At 39.5% G+C, this 13,276-nt stretch overlaps 1 protein-coding gene across 1 annotated transcript in view; it reads left to right on the top strand.

The window, feature by feature from the left end:
• Nucleotides 1-13,276, top strand: part of LOC146073029 (dual oxidase 1-like) — a 144,811-nt gene that overhangs the window by 104,113 nt on the left and 27,422 nt on the right. Inside the window, exons 20-23 of the mRNA XM_083180204.1 lie at nt 1,498-1,591; nt 6,455-6,630; nt 7,503-7,575; nt 9,454-9,638. Of these exons, the coding sequence (XP_083036330.1) occupies nt 1,498-1,591; nt 6,455-6,630; nt 7,503-7,575; nt 9,454-9,638 (528 nt within the window). The remainder of the gene's footprint in view (nt 1-1,497; nt 1,592-6,454; nt 6,631-7,502; nt 7,576-9,453; nt 9,639-13,276) is intronic.

A 13,276-nucleotide genomic window follows, 5' to 3' on the forward strand; every position in this document is an offset into this window, starting at 1 on the left:
CATGTATCTAATCAAATTATGCCCCTGATGAAGTCTCTATGAGACGAAATGCGTTGGTTACTTGTACAACTGTGATTTGAATCAAGTAACTGTGAAGATTCTGTGAAATTTATGCAAAACAATTTTATGCTTTTTATGGACTTTTTAATAAACTGTAAAGGAATTGTGTCAACAGACACTGGCCCTTATTCTAAATCGGACGGTACGGCCCGCGTGCGGCCGTACCGCCGATGTTTTTAGTCTGCACATGCGCAGAGGTCATTCTGCGCATGTGCAGCCCCATTCGCCGCAGACGTATTTCGTCCGCCGCAAAGGGGGCGTATAGGGGCGTGAGGGGCTTCATACCCTCATTTCCCTATGTATACGCCCCGCGTTTCATGGGCGTTCCCATGCAAACGCGGGGCGTATGCATGCTAATCAGGGCATGACGCCACTGATGGGGGCGGAAAGCTGACGTCGCCGGATGTCAGCTCTCAGCCCCCATACAAGCTATCACACGGACGATTGTCCGTGTGGTCTCAGCTTGCGGGAGCTGCTGTGGCGTGCGGCCCTGCCTTCGATGGTCGACGACCATCGAATGCAGGGGGCAGCTCCCACCATGGTGGAGGCGTACGCCCCACCATTTTTATGCGGATCGCCAGCCGTCCGTGTACGGACGGCCGTGGCGATCCGTCTCGTGGGCGGGGACTGGTTTGTGCGGCCGGAGCACCGTGTGCGGCTCCGGCCGCACCAACCAGAATAAGGGCCACTGTCGGGACAAATCCTCACACCAGCGCTTAAATGGGGTAAAAGATACCGTACGCCCCTTAATAGGATACAAAGCTTCTCTTCTCCAATATAGATAGCATAAATAAGGGAACACTCCAAATTCAGGATTTCACTCTTATCTCCATATATCATTCACTTCAAAGTGTATGAATGGTGAACTCGAGAAAAGGAGAGAAGATGTATAGCGCAACACCATTTATTCTACAAAACAATATATTAAATAAAACATGGAATCCCATGGGGAGGTAAAGGATGGAATCTACCGGAGGGGATGGAGAACCAGACGGGCTCTCAAACAGGCATGAAGTGGGGAAAGATGGTATACCCGGGTAAACGTCCCACACCATAAGCTGAATCGAGTGTCCACTCCTTTCACTCCTCCTGGGTTCAAAGAAGGCCACACCAATGCATTTCAGACACTCCTGTGTCCTTTGATAAAGGACACAGGAGTGTCCGAAATGCATTGGAGTGACCATCTGGGAACCCAGGAGGAGTCCTCCAGTGTGTATGTATTTGTGTTTTGATCCCTGCCAACAGGGGATTTGGAGGTCATGGGTGGACTACTAAACTGATTTCTTTAAAATCTTTAAAATTAGCGCAAAACTAGGATATTGTTACTACATATATATAAAAGTGATTTCTAAGTTGTTGTTATATTTATATCTATCCAGTATTTTGTTTTATAATATTTCATTATATTTTCTATACATTTTCATCTATTTATTTCAGGCTCACCTGAGGAAAAATCAAAATTAATGTTTACTATGTATGATATTGATGGAAATGGTTTTCTTTCGAAGGAAGAGTTTTTTACAATGCTAAAGTAAGTATATCTTATCATTTCTCTAATTGTAATAATTGCAATTAGCATTCCTACCTGTAAAGCACTGGTAGAATTGCAATATCTTATTGCTTGCATATACAAGTAGGTTGAAATATCATTCTCACTGGTCATATCACAGCTGCGCCTGCAAAGCGGTTACTGTATGGACCAATCAAAGCACTATAAACAGTTCCTGTGTCTTCCTATTGGTTCTTATATTGCAATAGCAAGCAAGCAGTTAAATTCAATTCAGAAGCCAGACAAGAATGTTTAATAAAAGCTGCGCATGATACACATAATAAATGTATTGGTTTTCAGTTATAATTTGTTGCAGACAGTCAAAGTAGGTTTTCACTCGTGTAACATTTTTAAATATAATACAGTTTGAGTATCCCATATCCATATATCTATTATCCGAATTATTCCAAAAACCGTGGTTTTTTTTAGGAACAATTAAATTTTTTTTCCCCTGACCCTTTTTTATTACTTACCACATCCCCCGGCGTCCACAGCAGGCCTTCAGCATTCTCCCCAGTGTCTCCAGCTGCCCCAGGAGTGCATTGCGCAAGTGGGAACTCGCGCAATGCACTCCTGGGACCGCTGGATATGCCAGAGACGTGCTGAAGGCCTGCCATGGACGCCGGTGGACAACGTGGATGCAGAGGGACCATCGGGGCACTACCAGGGGAAGGTAAGTATGTTTAAAAAACATTTATTCCAAAAACCGTAAAATTCCTTATCCGGAATGCTCGTGGTCCCGAGCATTTCGGATAAGGGATACTTCACCTGTACTTAAAAAGTTAAGGGATAATATATAACAAGATCTTAATTTAGATTTGTTTTCAGGATTATTCTTATGAGATATGTGAATGTCATTTTACCCATCAAATAATAGATCATTATAAACTCTATAAATATTAGAGGTGTGCTACAGTATCTTTTTTTTTAATGAATGTAGGAGAGCTAAGGGTTTCCACGTTCCAGCTTGGGTCTTCAAGCCACATTTGTATCCCAGAATGGGGCAGGGCTGTATTTTGAGAGCATTGTCTCCTGCAAGGCCATATTAATCTCTTGTATTGTCCTGACTCCTGATGCTTGTGATTTCCTGAATAGATCCATTTTTATTTTCATTAGAATTGAATGATTAGATATCACCTTTTTAGGATGTTTGTTTTTTGTGCTTTGGTTTTTTTTTTTTGTTACTTTTTTTTTCAGACACAGCGCCAGGAATTTTGCCCAATCGCTTTTATTTATTTGGTACTGTACCCCAATAAATTAACAAGTTCCTAAGTTTATCAGATAGAGAGGTTCACAGTTACATAGGTCAAGAAACATCCAAATGAATGGAAATCAGATGTTCAATAATAGCCTAGTATGGCACAAATGTAAGCTTGCAAAAACAGGTACACTATTGAGAGCTGTGAGGTGGTCAAAATTGACTGGAATTAAGTGGAAATTAATTTTTCCAATATATTAATAGCATAAAGGTGATTTTTATAAGTGACTTATATCTAATATGTCATTGCCTGAGCATGGCACCGCCTATACCAAATTAAAGCTCTTGAATTATAGATGTCCAGAATTAAATTGCTGCTGTAAACAGTTGCTTAATTTTGGAGTTATAAATCAAAATGTCTGCCAGCCAATCACAATGCATTACCATTAAGTTGTGACAGTTGGTCAGCTTTGCATGTGCATCTATCAAGTAAGTTGGAACATATGACTTGCTGGATGGGGTGGGGGGCTGTAAACTGTCACAGATAAAGTAATTTCTGGAAGAGAGCAAATGCAATACCACTTAACAAAAGTTGAAGAAAAGAAGAGCCTTTAATCAAAAGGGAAAACAATGGCATCACTGTTAAAATAAATATTAAAGATATGTTGCATATCTCCAATTGTACTAGCTCATCTAGACTGTAGTAAGGCTTTTCACACATTATATTTGTCACCGTTGATTCTAAAAGACTGGAAAGCTAAGCATTGGATTGAAAGATAGATAGTTGAATGGATAAGATATTGGTTGCCTTATAGGAAATAGGGGGATGTAGTAAATAAAGTGCATTCACAGGAAGCAAAGGTTACCAGTGGAGTATCCTAGGGATATGTAGGCAAAAAGATAGTCAGACCAGGAGTCATAAAACAGATGCATCTAGTACTGTAGACTAGATTAATTAGCAAAAGTGCAGCAAGTAGTGTTTAATTAAAACAATTCAAAATCCGGCACATGAGTCCATTGGCGGATTCAGGGGGGTGCACCTGGGCATGTGCCCCCTGTCATTTATTTTGTAGCTGAGGACCGGGGCTTTCCAACGAGCCCAGACCCGTGTCTCTAGCCCCCTGAGAACCAGAGATATTGCCTGGAAAACCTGTAACGTTTTTCCCTATAGGATACTATGGGACCCGTTAATTCCACCCCCCACCTGGTTCTGAAGGCTGTCAGTTCCTCCCCTGGCATCACAGAAGCTTGTGGTTGATCTCATTCAATTCCAAATCGCTGGTCCATATCAGTCAATCGGTTCTAGAGATATTGCGGATAAACCATTTTTTTTTTATTTTTGAAATGTAATTTCATAGCTGTTCATGTTCTTTGAGGGCAGATTACTCTGGAACCAAACATTCCAGTTTCACTGGACCAAAATCATTCAAAGCCTACTCAAAAGTTCTTCAATATGATACTTGTCTCATGTAATTGGGTCATTTGGTTCCGAAGATATAACCGGTTAAATGAGATAACTGGTTAAAGGGGGGGAGGGGTGGTTTTCTCTCCCCCTCACACCAGAAAAGGCAGGGACTAGGCTGGTGTAAAAGGGGCCAACCTGGGAATGCATTTTCTGGTGTGAACGGGGTATTATTTCAAATAGCCGGGACCTGAATACAGTGTCAGTGGCTATCACTTCTGCCTGGCGGCGGCTGTCCCCCATTTACCGTGAGCATGTATTCCCCCTTGGCAATGAGCATGTAATCCCACATGGCAATGAGCATGGAACCTCTGGCAATAAGCATGGAACCCTTGGCAATGAGCATGTAGATAAGCAGCACTTATGTAGCATAATTTTTAATAGGCATTATGGTGTTTGGCATAATACATAATGGACATAATGGCGTGTAACTTAACGTGTAATGGACATTATGGTGTAAATGTTTAATGCGCGTCTTTGGCAGACAATGTCCCTGTTTATGAAGCGTATTGTGAATTCTGGCTCAATCCGTGTGGCATTATGTGAATTTTGGCTCAATCCGTGTGGCATTATGTGAATTTTGGCTCAATCCGTGTTGCATTATGTGAATTTTGGCTCCCTCCGTGTGGCATTATGTGAATTTTGGCTCAATCCGTGTGGCATTATGTGAATTTTGACACAATCCATGTGGCATTATGTGAATTTTGGCTCAATCCATGTGGCATTATATGAATTTTGGCTCAATCCATGTGGCATTATGTGTAAGGGGCAAGTATAATGGGGTCTAGTATTTTGTTGCATAATGTGTAGAAGTTGTATATGGTGTGTTACACTACACTCAAGGACATGCCCCCTATTGAGTGGCCACACCCCCTTTTCCAGAGCGCACCTCCGGCGCGTGCACAACTACATCCTTCACTTTTGTCGCCATGGTGGGCCTGCATACTTTAAACATCAGGGCCTATTTTTAATCCCATTCCCACCCTCTCTCTGCCGCTCTCTTAGCATGTACACTGGCACCACTAACCCTGCCCCTCCCCAACCCAAACCCTCTTTTATCATAGTGCCCCCCCTGTCATTTTATCCTGGATCCACCCCTGCATGGGTCCCATATACTCAAAGGCTTAATATAGTATCAATAGCACTTTAATGGAAACTATAGAGGAAGAAAGGGATTTAGGAGTCACCATTTAAGATGACTTGAAGGCAATTAAGTAATGTAACAATGCAATGAGGAAACCAGAAGCTTGGATGCAGATGGAGAGGGATCAATAAAAGGAAAAAATAAGTCATAATGTAATAGTATCAGTCAGTGGTTACCAAACCTTTTCCCATGGGGGACTTGCAGGGGTGCCCTGGATTGGTGGTCTATGTAATATGTAATAGGCAAATTATGAAAAACAGAAGTGAATTATTTTCCCCTAAGGAATAGATATAAACACAATTGACTTGAATATTTATTTCGGATTTTTTGTTTGAGCTAGGGGTGCCGTGAAAAAAATTCTGATACTTAGGGGTGCTGTGATTGAAAACCATTGGTATAAGTCATTGGTAAGCCTTCCTTCAGAATTCTAGAATACTTTGTTCAGTTCTGGTAGCCATACCTCCAGAAGGATAAAAAATATTATACACTGTACAAAAAAGGGCAACTAAAATGGTGCATAACCTACAGTCCAAAACATACCAGGACAGATTAGAACATATTAATATGTATAATTTGGAGTAGAGAATAAAAACAAGGGACATAATAGAAATTTTCCAATATATTATTAATTTTAATAAGGTACAGAAGGGAAAAAAATTTAAATGTACCAAAGCTGTAGGATGGTATGTTTGTAGGAAATTTGATGAAAAATTACTTCACAGAAAGGGTAGTGGATAAGTGGAATACACTCCAATCAGAGGTGGTAGAGGATAAGACAGTAGAGCAATTTAAAAATACTTGGGATATGCACTAGAATATCATTACTAAGACCTAAGGAACAAATAGGGTTGAAATTGTGAAAAGGAAAAAAAGAAAAATGGGCCCATTAGATGCCCCGAGAGGTTCTTATTTGCCATCAAATCCTATGTTTCTTTGACAAGTCTATGCCATTTTTCATTTTGGAGTCATTGAAGACCAACTGAAATTGTAAAAATCAATGACATTAAGCAGATCTATGTCTTATAAGTAATTTTATTGTAGGTCTTTCATTGAAATCTCTAACAACTGCCTCTCTAAAGACCAAGCTGAGCATGTGATAGAAGTTATGTTTGAGGAGGCAGGATTCCAGAATAAGATGGAGCTGACTTGGGAAGATTTCCATTATCTCCTCAGAGACCACGACAAAGAACTACGTTTTACAAAGCTACGTTTTAAGGGTATGAACCCCCTCACACCACCACCACCACAAAAAGACACAAACACACTAATCTGCAAACACAATAATCCTGTACTATAGTAGTTAAAACTAGAAATAAAATATACTTAACCTTTTGTTGGCTTTGTTCATGGTCATAAAGTTTTGTATATCCTTGATCTAGATGTTTAGTGCAGAGTGCAATAAACATGTCCCAGAGTTGTTGTGGACCAGGCCATAATTAAGGCAAGAGGGACACTTAAGCATGGGGCAAATTTGAAAAAAGATTCAGACAATTAAAATTTCTTACTTGGTACTAAAATATCTATGATCTTATGATTTTGATAATGGGAGATGGACATTTTTGTAGTTATAAATAGTAAAAAAAATATAAATTGATTTAGGCAAACAAACAAACAACTGTAAGAAATGTGATATAAGAAAAGATCCTAATAGTGGAATGAGAGAGGAACATTTACTTCTATCCAGTTGTGGCTATTACATTAGGTGCTGTTATTCAGAAATCTATTTTAATGTTGTAATTCTTTTCTCTCTCTCTCTCTCTCTCTCTCTCTCTCTCTCTCTCTCTCTCTCTCTCTCTCTCTCTCTATATATATATATATATATATATATATATATATATATATGAATGTATGTATGTATGTATGTATGTATGTGTGTATGTATGTATGTATATATATATATATATAATGCTTTTTTTGCCTTTTTTTACCTTAGTCACATACTTCTATTATACTGTATGTTTGGTCCACTCCAATTAAATTTGGCTGGACATTGTTTACATTGTGTATTGTATATTACAATATCAACGATTTTGCCATTTATTGAAAGTTTTGTTTTTAATATGATGTTTGAAACATGTTTATCACACAGGTATGGATGGCTCAGAGGTCTTCAATCATATGTGCAGGAGAGTGTCTTTTATTGAAAGGCAAAAAGAGAAACAGTATGTACAGTATATTGTAATAAATACAATCACTACTTCTTGGCCGGATGCTCCGGAGACTCCTTTAGCTTCTTTTGCCACAGTCACATCTGTGACTATATGCTGATGCCAGTATGATCCTTTCCCCTGATGTAAAAATGGGCCTCCTACTGCACAAGGGGTGGGCCATGCACAGTGAGTGGCTGCAAACACAACTATAAGAATGCGCACTGGGCCTTGCACCAGCCCCATGCTACTGTAGGTGCAGAATTTCCTTAAATGTACATGAGTTCACAAACAACATTCCTGCAACACTACAACAATTTAATTGTGAATATATTTGTGTATATGTTAAGCCAACTAGTAGTCATTTCCCATACATATATGAGCCAGGCAGTCAGGATGCCAACAGTAAGAAACAATAAAAAAGTATCCTGGTGATCAGAGTCCCAACAGAGGCTAAATAAGTACACTACGTCTTATTGGAGAAAGAGTGCTATATAAATAATATTATTATAATTATTATTATAACTAATTATTACTTTTTTTACCCTATCCCCCTACATCCGTAATCCTCCCTACCTGATTCCAAACCCACCAAAACAGAAAAAAAAAAAAACAGTGAAGAAAATTAATTCAGAAAATACAAGGATTTAAGCTCTTTATTGAGAACTACCAACATCATATTGTCTGTGTGGTCATCCTAACCCCCTCTGTTAAAGCCTAACCCTAACCTCCCTTCTGTAGTGCCTAACCCTCCCTAGCCACACCTACCCACCCCCCATGTGCCTAAACCTAACAGCCCCCCTTTCAAGTCCTTTACACTCACCCATTATAGTTAACAATTAGGTCTCCAGCTGTTGGGATTCTAGCAACCACATCTCCTGTGATGTCGGGATTCTAGTGCCACTGTTGTGGCTGCAAGTTGGTATTCCAATTATCAGCATGCCAAATGCTTCCCCCCAGGAATGCTCCATAAATGCTAGAGTTACTTACTGCGGCTCAATCAGTCCTGTGACTCTGTATACAAACACCTTGTGATGAGTGAGCTATGTATGTGACTTTGAAGGGATTTAAATGCATTCGTAGTCAAACCAAAAAATATCAATTATCTATGCAAATACAGTATAAGGATTGCTCACATAATGGGCAAGATGTACAGATGTAGCGCCTTTCAGCTAGCTCACGGAATCGCCAGATTCCCTGAGCTGGTGCAGGTTGGTGGAGAGGTGCTGCATCTGACAAGGATGTGCGAGTGTCTCACACATTTGCGCGTCCCAGTCACTTGGCGGTGGGGAGCGTATTCCGTCAGAGAGGGGCACGCGTCGTCTTATGCGTGTTCCCTCTTCTGGCGGATGGTGAGCCGTGGCGGATAGCGATAGAATCGACAGGAGCAGCTCTGATGATACCTGCTTCATCTGTACTAAACTTTGAAAAGTAATAAAATGAGTGATAAACCTCAAACCAATCAGCTCCAGGCAGTATCATGGCAGTTATGAGCTGATTGGCTGGCACTTTATCACTCTTCATTTTATCACTTTACAAGCTTAGTACATCTGACCCAATGTATAAATACAGATGACTTGCTCGGAAATATTTCCATTTCATTGTGTATTTATCATGCTTCAAGTCATATGCCACAGTGTCACAAATGTGTTTTAAACCAACACCAACAGTGCAGGTTTTGTAGATATCCAGGCTTGAGTACAGGTGACTTAATTAGTATCTGAGGGATTCTGATTAAATCATCTGTGCTGAAGCCTGGATATCTCTAAAACCTGCACTGTTGGTGTGCCTTGAGGATCGTGGTTGGGAATGCCTGCTTTAAATGAATACAAATTTATAGAACAAGGCTTTAAATAGACTTAAGTTACTAACAAAACAAATTTTTCCCATTAGTTCTAGCAATACGTTAAAAGAAAAGAACTTATACACAGAGGCCAAAAAAGAAAAATACCAGAGAAGCAAATTTAATCAGAAAATACAGGAATTTAAGAGATTTATTGAGAACTATCGACGTCATATTGTCTGTGTGGTGATATTCTATGGAATATCTGCTTGGCTGTTCCTTGAGCGAGCTTACCGTAAGTTGATTAATAAGTAGATTAATAAAAAGAGTTACAGTTATAGATATATACCAGTAAATAAACAATGGACAATAGATAATTGTGGTACATTAGATAAACCTTTGCCCTTCCCCTTGAGCCCACTATTCCCTATTTTCCAAATACTGTCCCTTTTTTTATTCCTGATTTTATTATTTATTTTATTTATTTATTAACAGTTTCTTATATAGCGCAGCATATTCTGTTGCGCTTTTCAAAAGTAGACAGTGATACAACAGACAGGGTATTTACAGACAGTCAAAAGGTAGGAGGGCCCTGCTCGCAAGCTTACAATCTATAGGGAAATAGGCATTGATACATAAGGATAGATACTCTGTAACTCTCTAAGCCATACTCTAGAGGACAATGATCAGTGGGTCTGGTACAATCCTGTATTTGTAAAGAAATAACTGTAAATACTGTATGGCACAAAGAGCCTTCAGGTAAGATTGGGTGCATTGGATGCAGAGTGGGTGACATCCCTTTATTTTGAGTCAGAGTCCCGTGTGCACCACACAACGTGGACTTATTATAGATATGCAAACAAATATAACATAATTCAATTCTCTCTTTCCACTGCTCTGCAGGAGATTTGCAAGTATGTGGTGGATTAGTGCTGAATTTATCACTTAGAGCAAAGACATTAATATTGAAGGAACAATGAAAACCATAGGGCAGCAGAAATTTACTAACAATGATGTGAACATCATTTATTGTCAGCTGCAGGATATGAGTTAAAAAATAGGTGGAGATGCCCTTTAGCTGAATTGAATCAAAGAACATTTTCACCAGATTTGTGATGATTTAATAATCCCCACAGTCATTTACAATACTGTAAAGGACATAGTTTTAAACAAGATGTGCTGTTCAAGTGTTTCAATGGAAAAGAACATTTGGTACTTGTTTCATAGCACGGCGCCCGTTGGGGTTAATTGCATACCTTAAGTTAAGGTACTTAAGGTATGTGATCAACGCGATGGACGCGATTTTCTGTCAATTACCAGCCTTTATTGCCAGTAAAGAGAAAATTGCGTTGATCGCGTCCATCGCATTCCATTATAATGGCATGCGATGCGACCGACGCGATCAACGCGATTTTACATAGGAATCAATGTTAAATTACCTGTCAATGTTAAAATCGCGTTGATCGCGTCCATCGCATGCCATTATACAGGCATGCGATGCGACCGAAGCGATCAACGCGATTTTACATAGGAATCAATGTTAAATTACCTGTCAATGTTAAAATCGCGTTGATCGCGTCCATCGCATGCCATTATAATGGCATGTGATGCGATCGACGCGATCAACGCGATTTTACATAGGGTACAATGTTAAATGGCACCCAGACCCCATTTCTCATTGTATGCCCCCCCTTTGTTAACGCCACCCCACTATTGACGCCAACCCGAAGCGTGGCGAGCGCAGCGAGCCCGCGAGGGGCGGCGGTACGCGTCCTCCGACCTTTGCATACCCCCACTATCCACGTCGGCGTGGAGTTGATTGTATATAGTGTGGCGAGCGCAGCGAGGCAAGAATAGCGAGCTCCGCGAGGGGACGCGTAATACCTGTGAAGTAATGTGCCTTCCCTCGCCACGCTTTTTAGCTCTATATAAAATCAACTCCACGCCGATGTGGATAGTGGGGGTATGAAAAGGTCGGAGGACGCGTACCGCCGCCCCTCACGGGCTCGCTACGCTTGCCACGATTCGGGTTGGCATTCATCGTGGGGTAGCGTTAACAATGGGGGACCATTTCACCCATGAGGGGGCTATGCAATTAAAATTGGGGTTTCGGGGTCTTTTGACATTGGGCCCAATGGTAAAATGGTCTCAGGGACCATTTAACATTGATTCCAATGTAAAAATCGGATCGATTGCGTCAATCGCATCGCTTGCGATTTGGTTGCATGCGATGCGATCAACGCGATTTTTTTGATCCCGATGCTTAAGATAAAAATCACTGGCGCCGTGCTAGGAAACAAGTACCAAACATTTAGTACAAGCAATGTGTCAATTTGACATTCTCTAAGCTTTGCTAGTGGATTTATATCAATTCTATCCTGATAGATTTAAAATGGTTACACGTTTTCAGAATAGGCCAATCTATGGTTTCTTTTCTTTATGCATAACTGTTTTACGACATTTCCAACAAAAATCTACAATCAATTTGAATCATTATAAGAAAAATGCATAAAAGGCATTATAACACAATATACAAATTATTAATAAGATATTGAAATAGAAACTGAAAATGCAATAAAAAAAACAGAATTAGGAAAAAAAGGAAAATCTTATAGTAAACAGCAATTTTTTAAAAAATAAATCAAGATAGAAATAGATTAGAGTAAGGAAAAAAGGGAGGCAAGGAAAAAATATATACACTGATCTGCAAGTTGTTGTTTTCAATAGTGTCTTTAGAAATATAGGACCCTTAATCCAAATTGCTCATAATTAAAAAACAAATAGAATTAAATTAAAAGAGACAAACTCATTATGGAATGTCAAGAAAGAGAGAGGAGAAAAAACGTAGGCATCACTTAATTTATTATAAACCTATAATAAAGAAGAAAATACTGGGCAGTACGGGTGATGTAATGGTTAGCATTACTGCCTCACAGCACTGAGGTCATGGGTTCGATTCCCACCATGGTCCTAACTGTGCGGAGTTTGTATATTCTCCCCGTACTTGCGTGGGTTTCCTCCGGGTACTCCGGTTTCCTCCCACAATCCAAAAATATACTGGTAGGTTATTTGGCTCCTAACAAAATTAACCCTAGAATGAATGTGTGTGTGCGTGTGTGTACAAGTGGTAGGGAATACAGATTGTAAGCTCCACCGGGGCAGGGTGTTTGAATTTTACTATTTGAAGGGGCAGTTTTTTCAAACCATTTACACAATGGGTGAAATTTAATTGGATGAGAGATTCAGAAAGGGAGAGCTTTGGTAAGAAATTTAAAAAACTGGAGATTTCTTACCAAATCTCTCACCTTCTGAATCTCTCATCCTATTAAATTTCCCCCAATATTTTTTTTTTTATGGCTATGCTAACAATAAGAGTAATACAGTAACTGGTGTTAAAGCAGAGTTATTAAAGTTAGCTTTCCAAATAGCTAAATGTGCAAACAATAATGGTCGAAGCTAGAAAGGTAAATGAAGATTAAACAATTGATTAATAAAATTGAGAACCTTTTTCAAAATTCAGCATATCTTTGGACATTACAGTATACTATGGATAACATTCACACAAGTAGCATTACACTTAGGTCAGTGAGCATCCTTCCTATGACTCATGTGCTGCCATTTCACCAGGGGGACATACTGTAGGCTCTAGGTAAATTAGGTAAGATTAAGATGAACCTCTTTGAACGCAGATTTTAATACATTGGAAATACTGTACAAAAGAACTTGTTTTCGAATTTAAAAAAAATTAGGTAATTCTTTAGACCAAGTCAAATATAAAGAATTCCACAATTTATCTGGATCTTGCACACCAATGTGTGTTAATTCTAAAAAATAGTATTAAAAAAAATGTAACAAAGTTGGATACATAAGTTTGAGGAGGAGTAGGGAAGAAATTTGGAAAACACAAACTTGCATATCTGTAGATACATAAAA

This window comes from Crinia signifera, chromosome 4 (assembly GCF_055691185.1).
Source record: "Crinia signifera chromosome 4, ASM5569118v1, whole genome shotgun sequence".
In the NCBI taxonomy this organism is placed as follows: domain Eukaryota; kingdom Metazoa; phylum Chordata; class Amphibia; order Anura; family Myobatrachidae; genus Crinia; species Crinia signifera.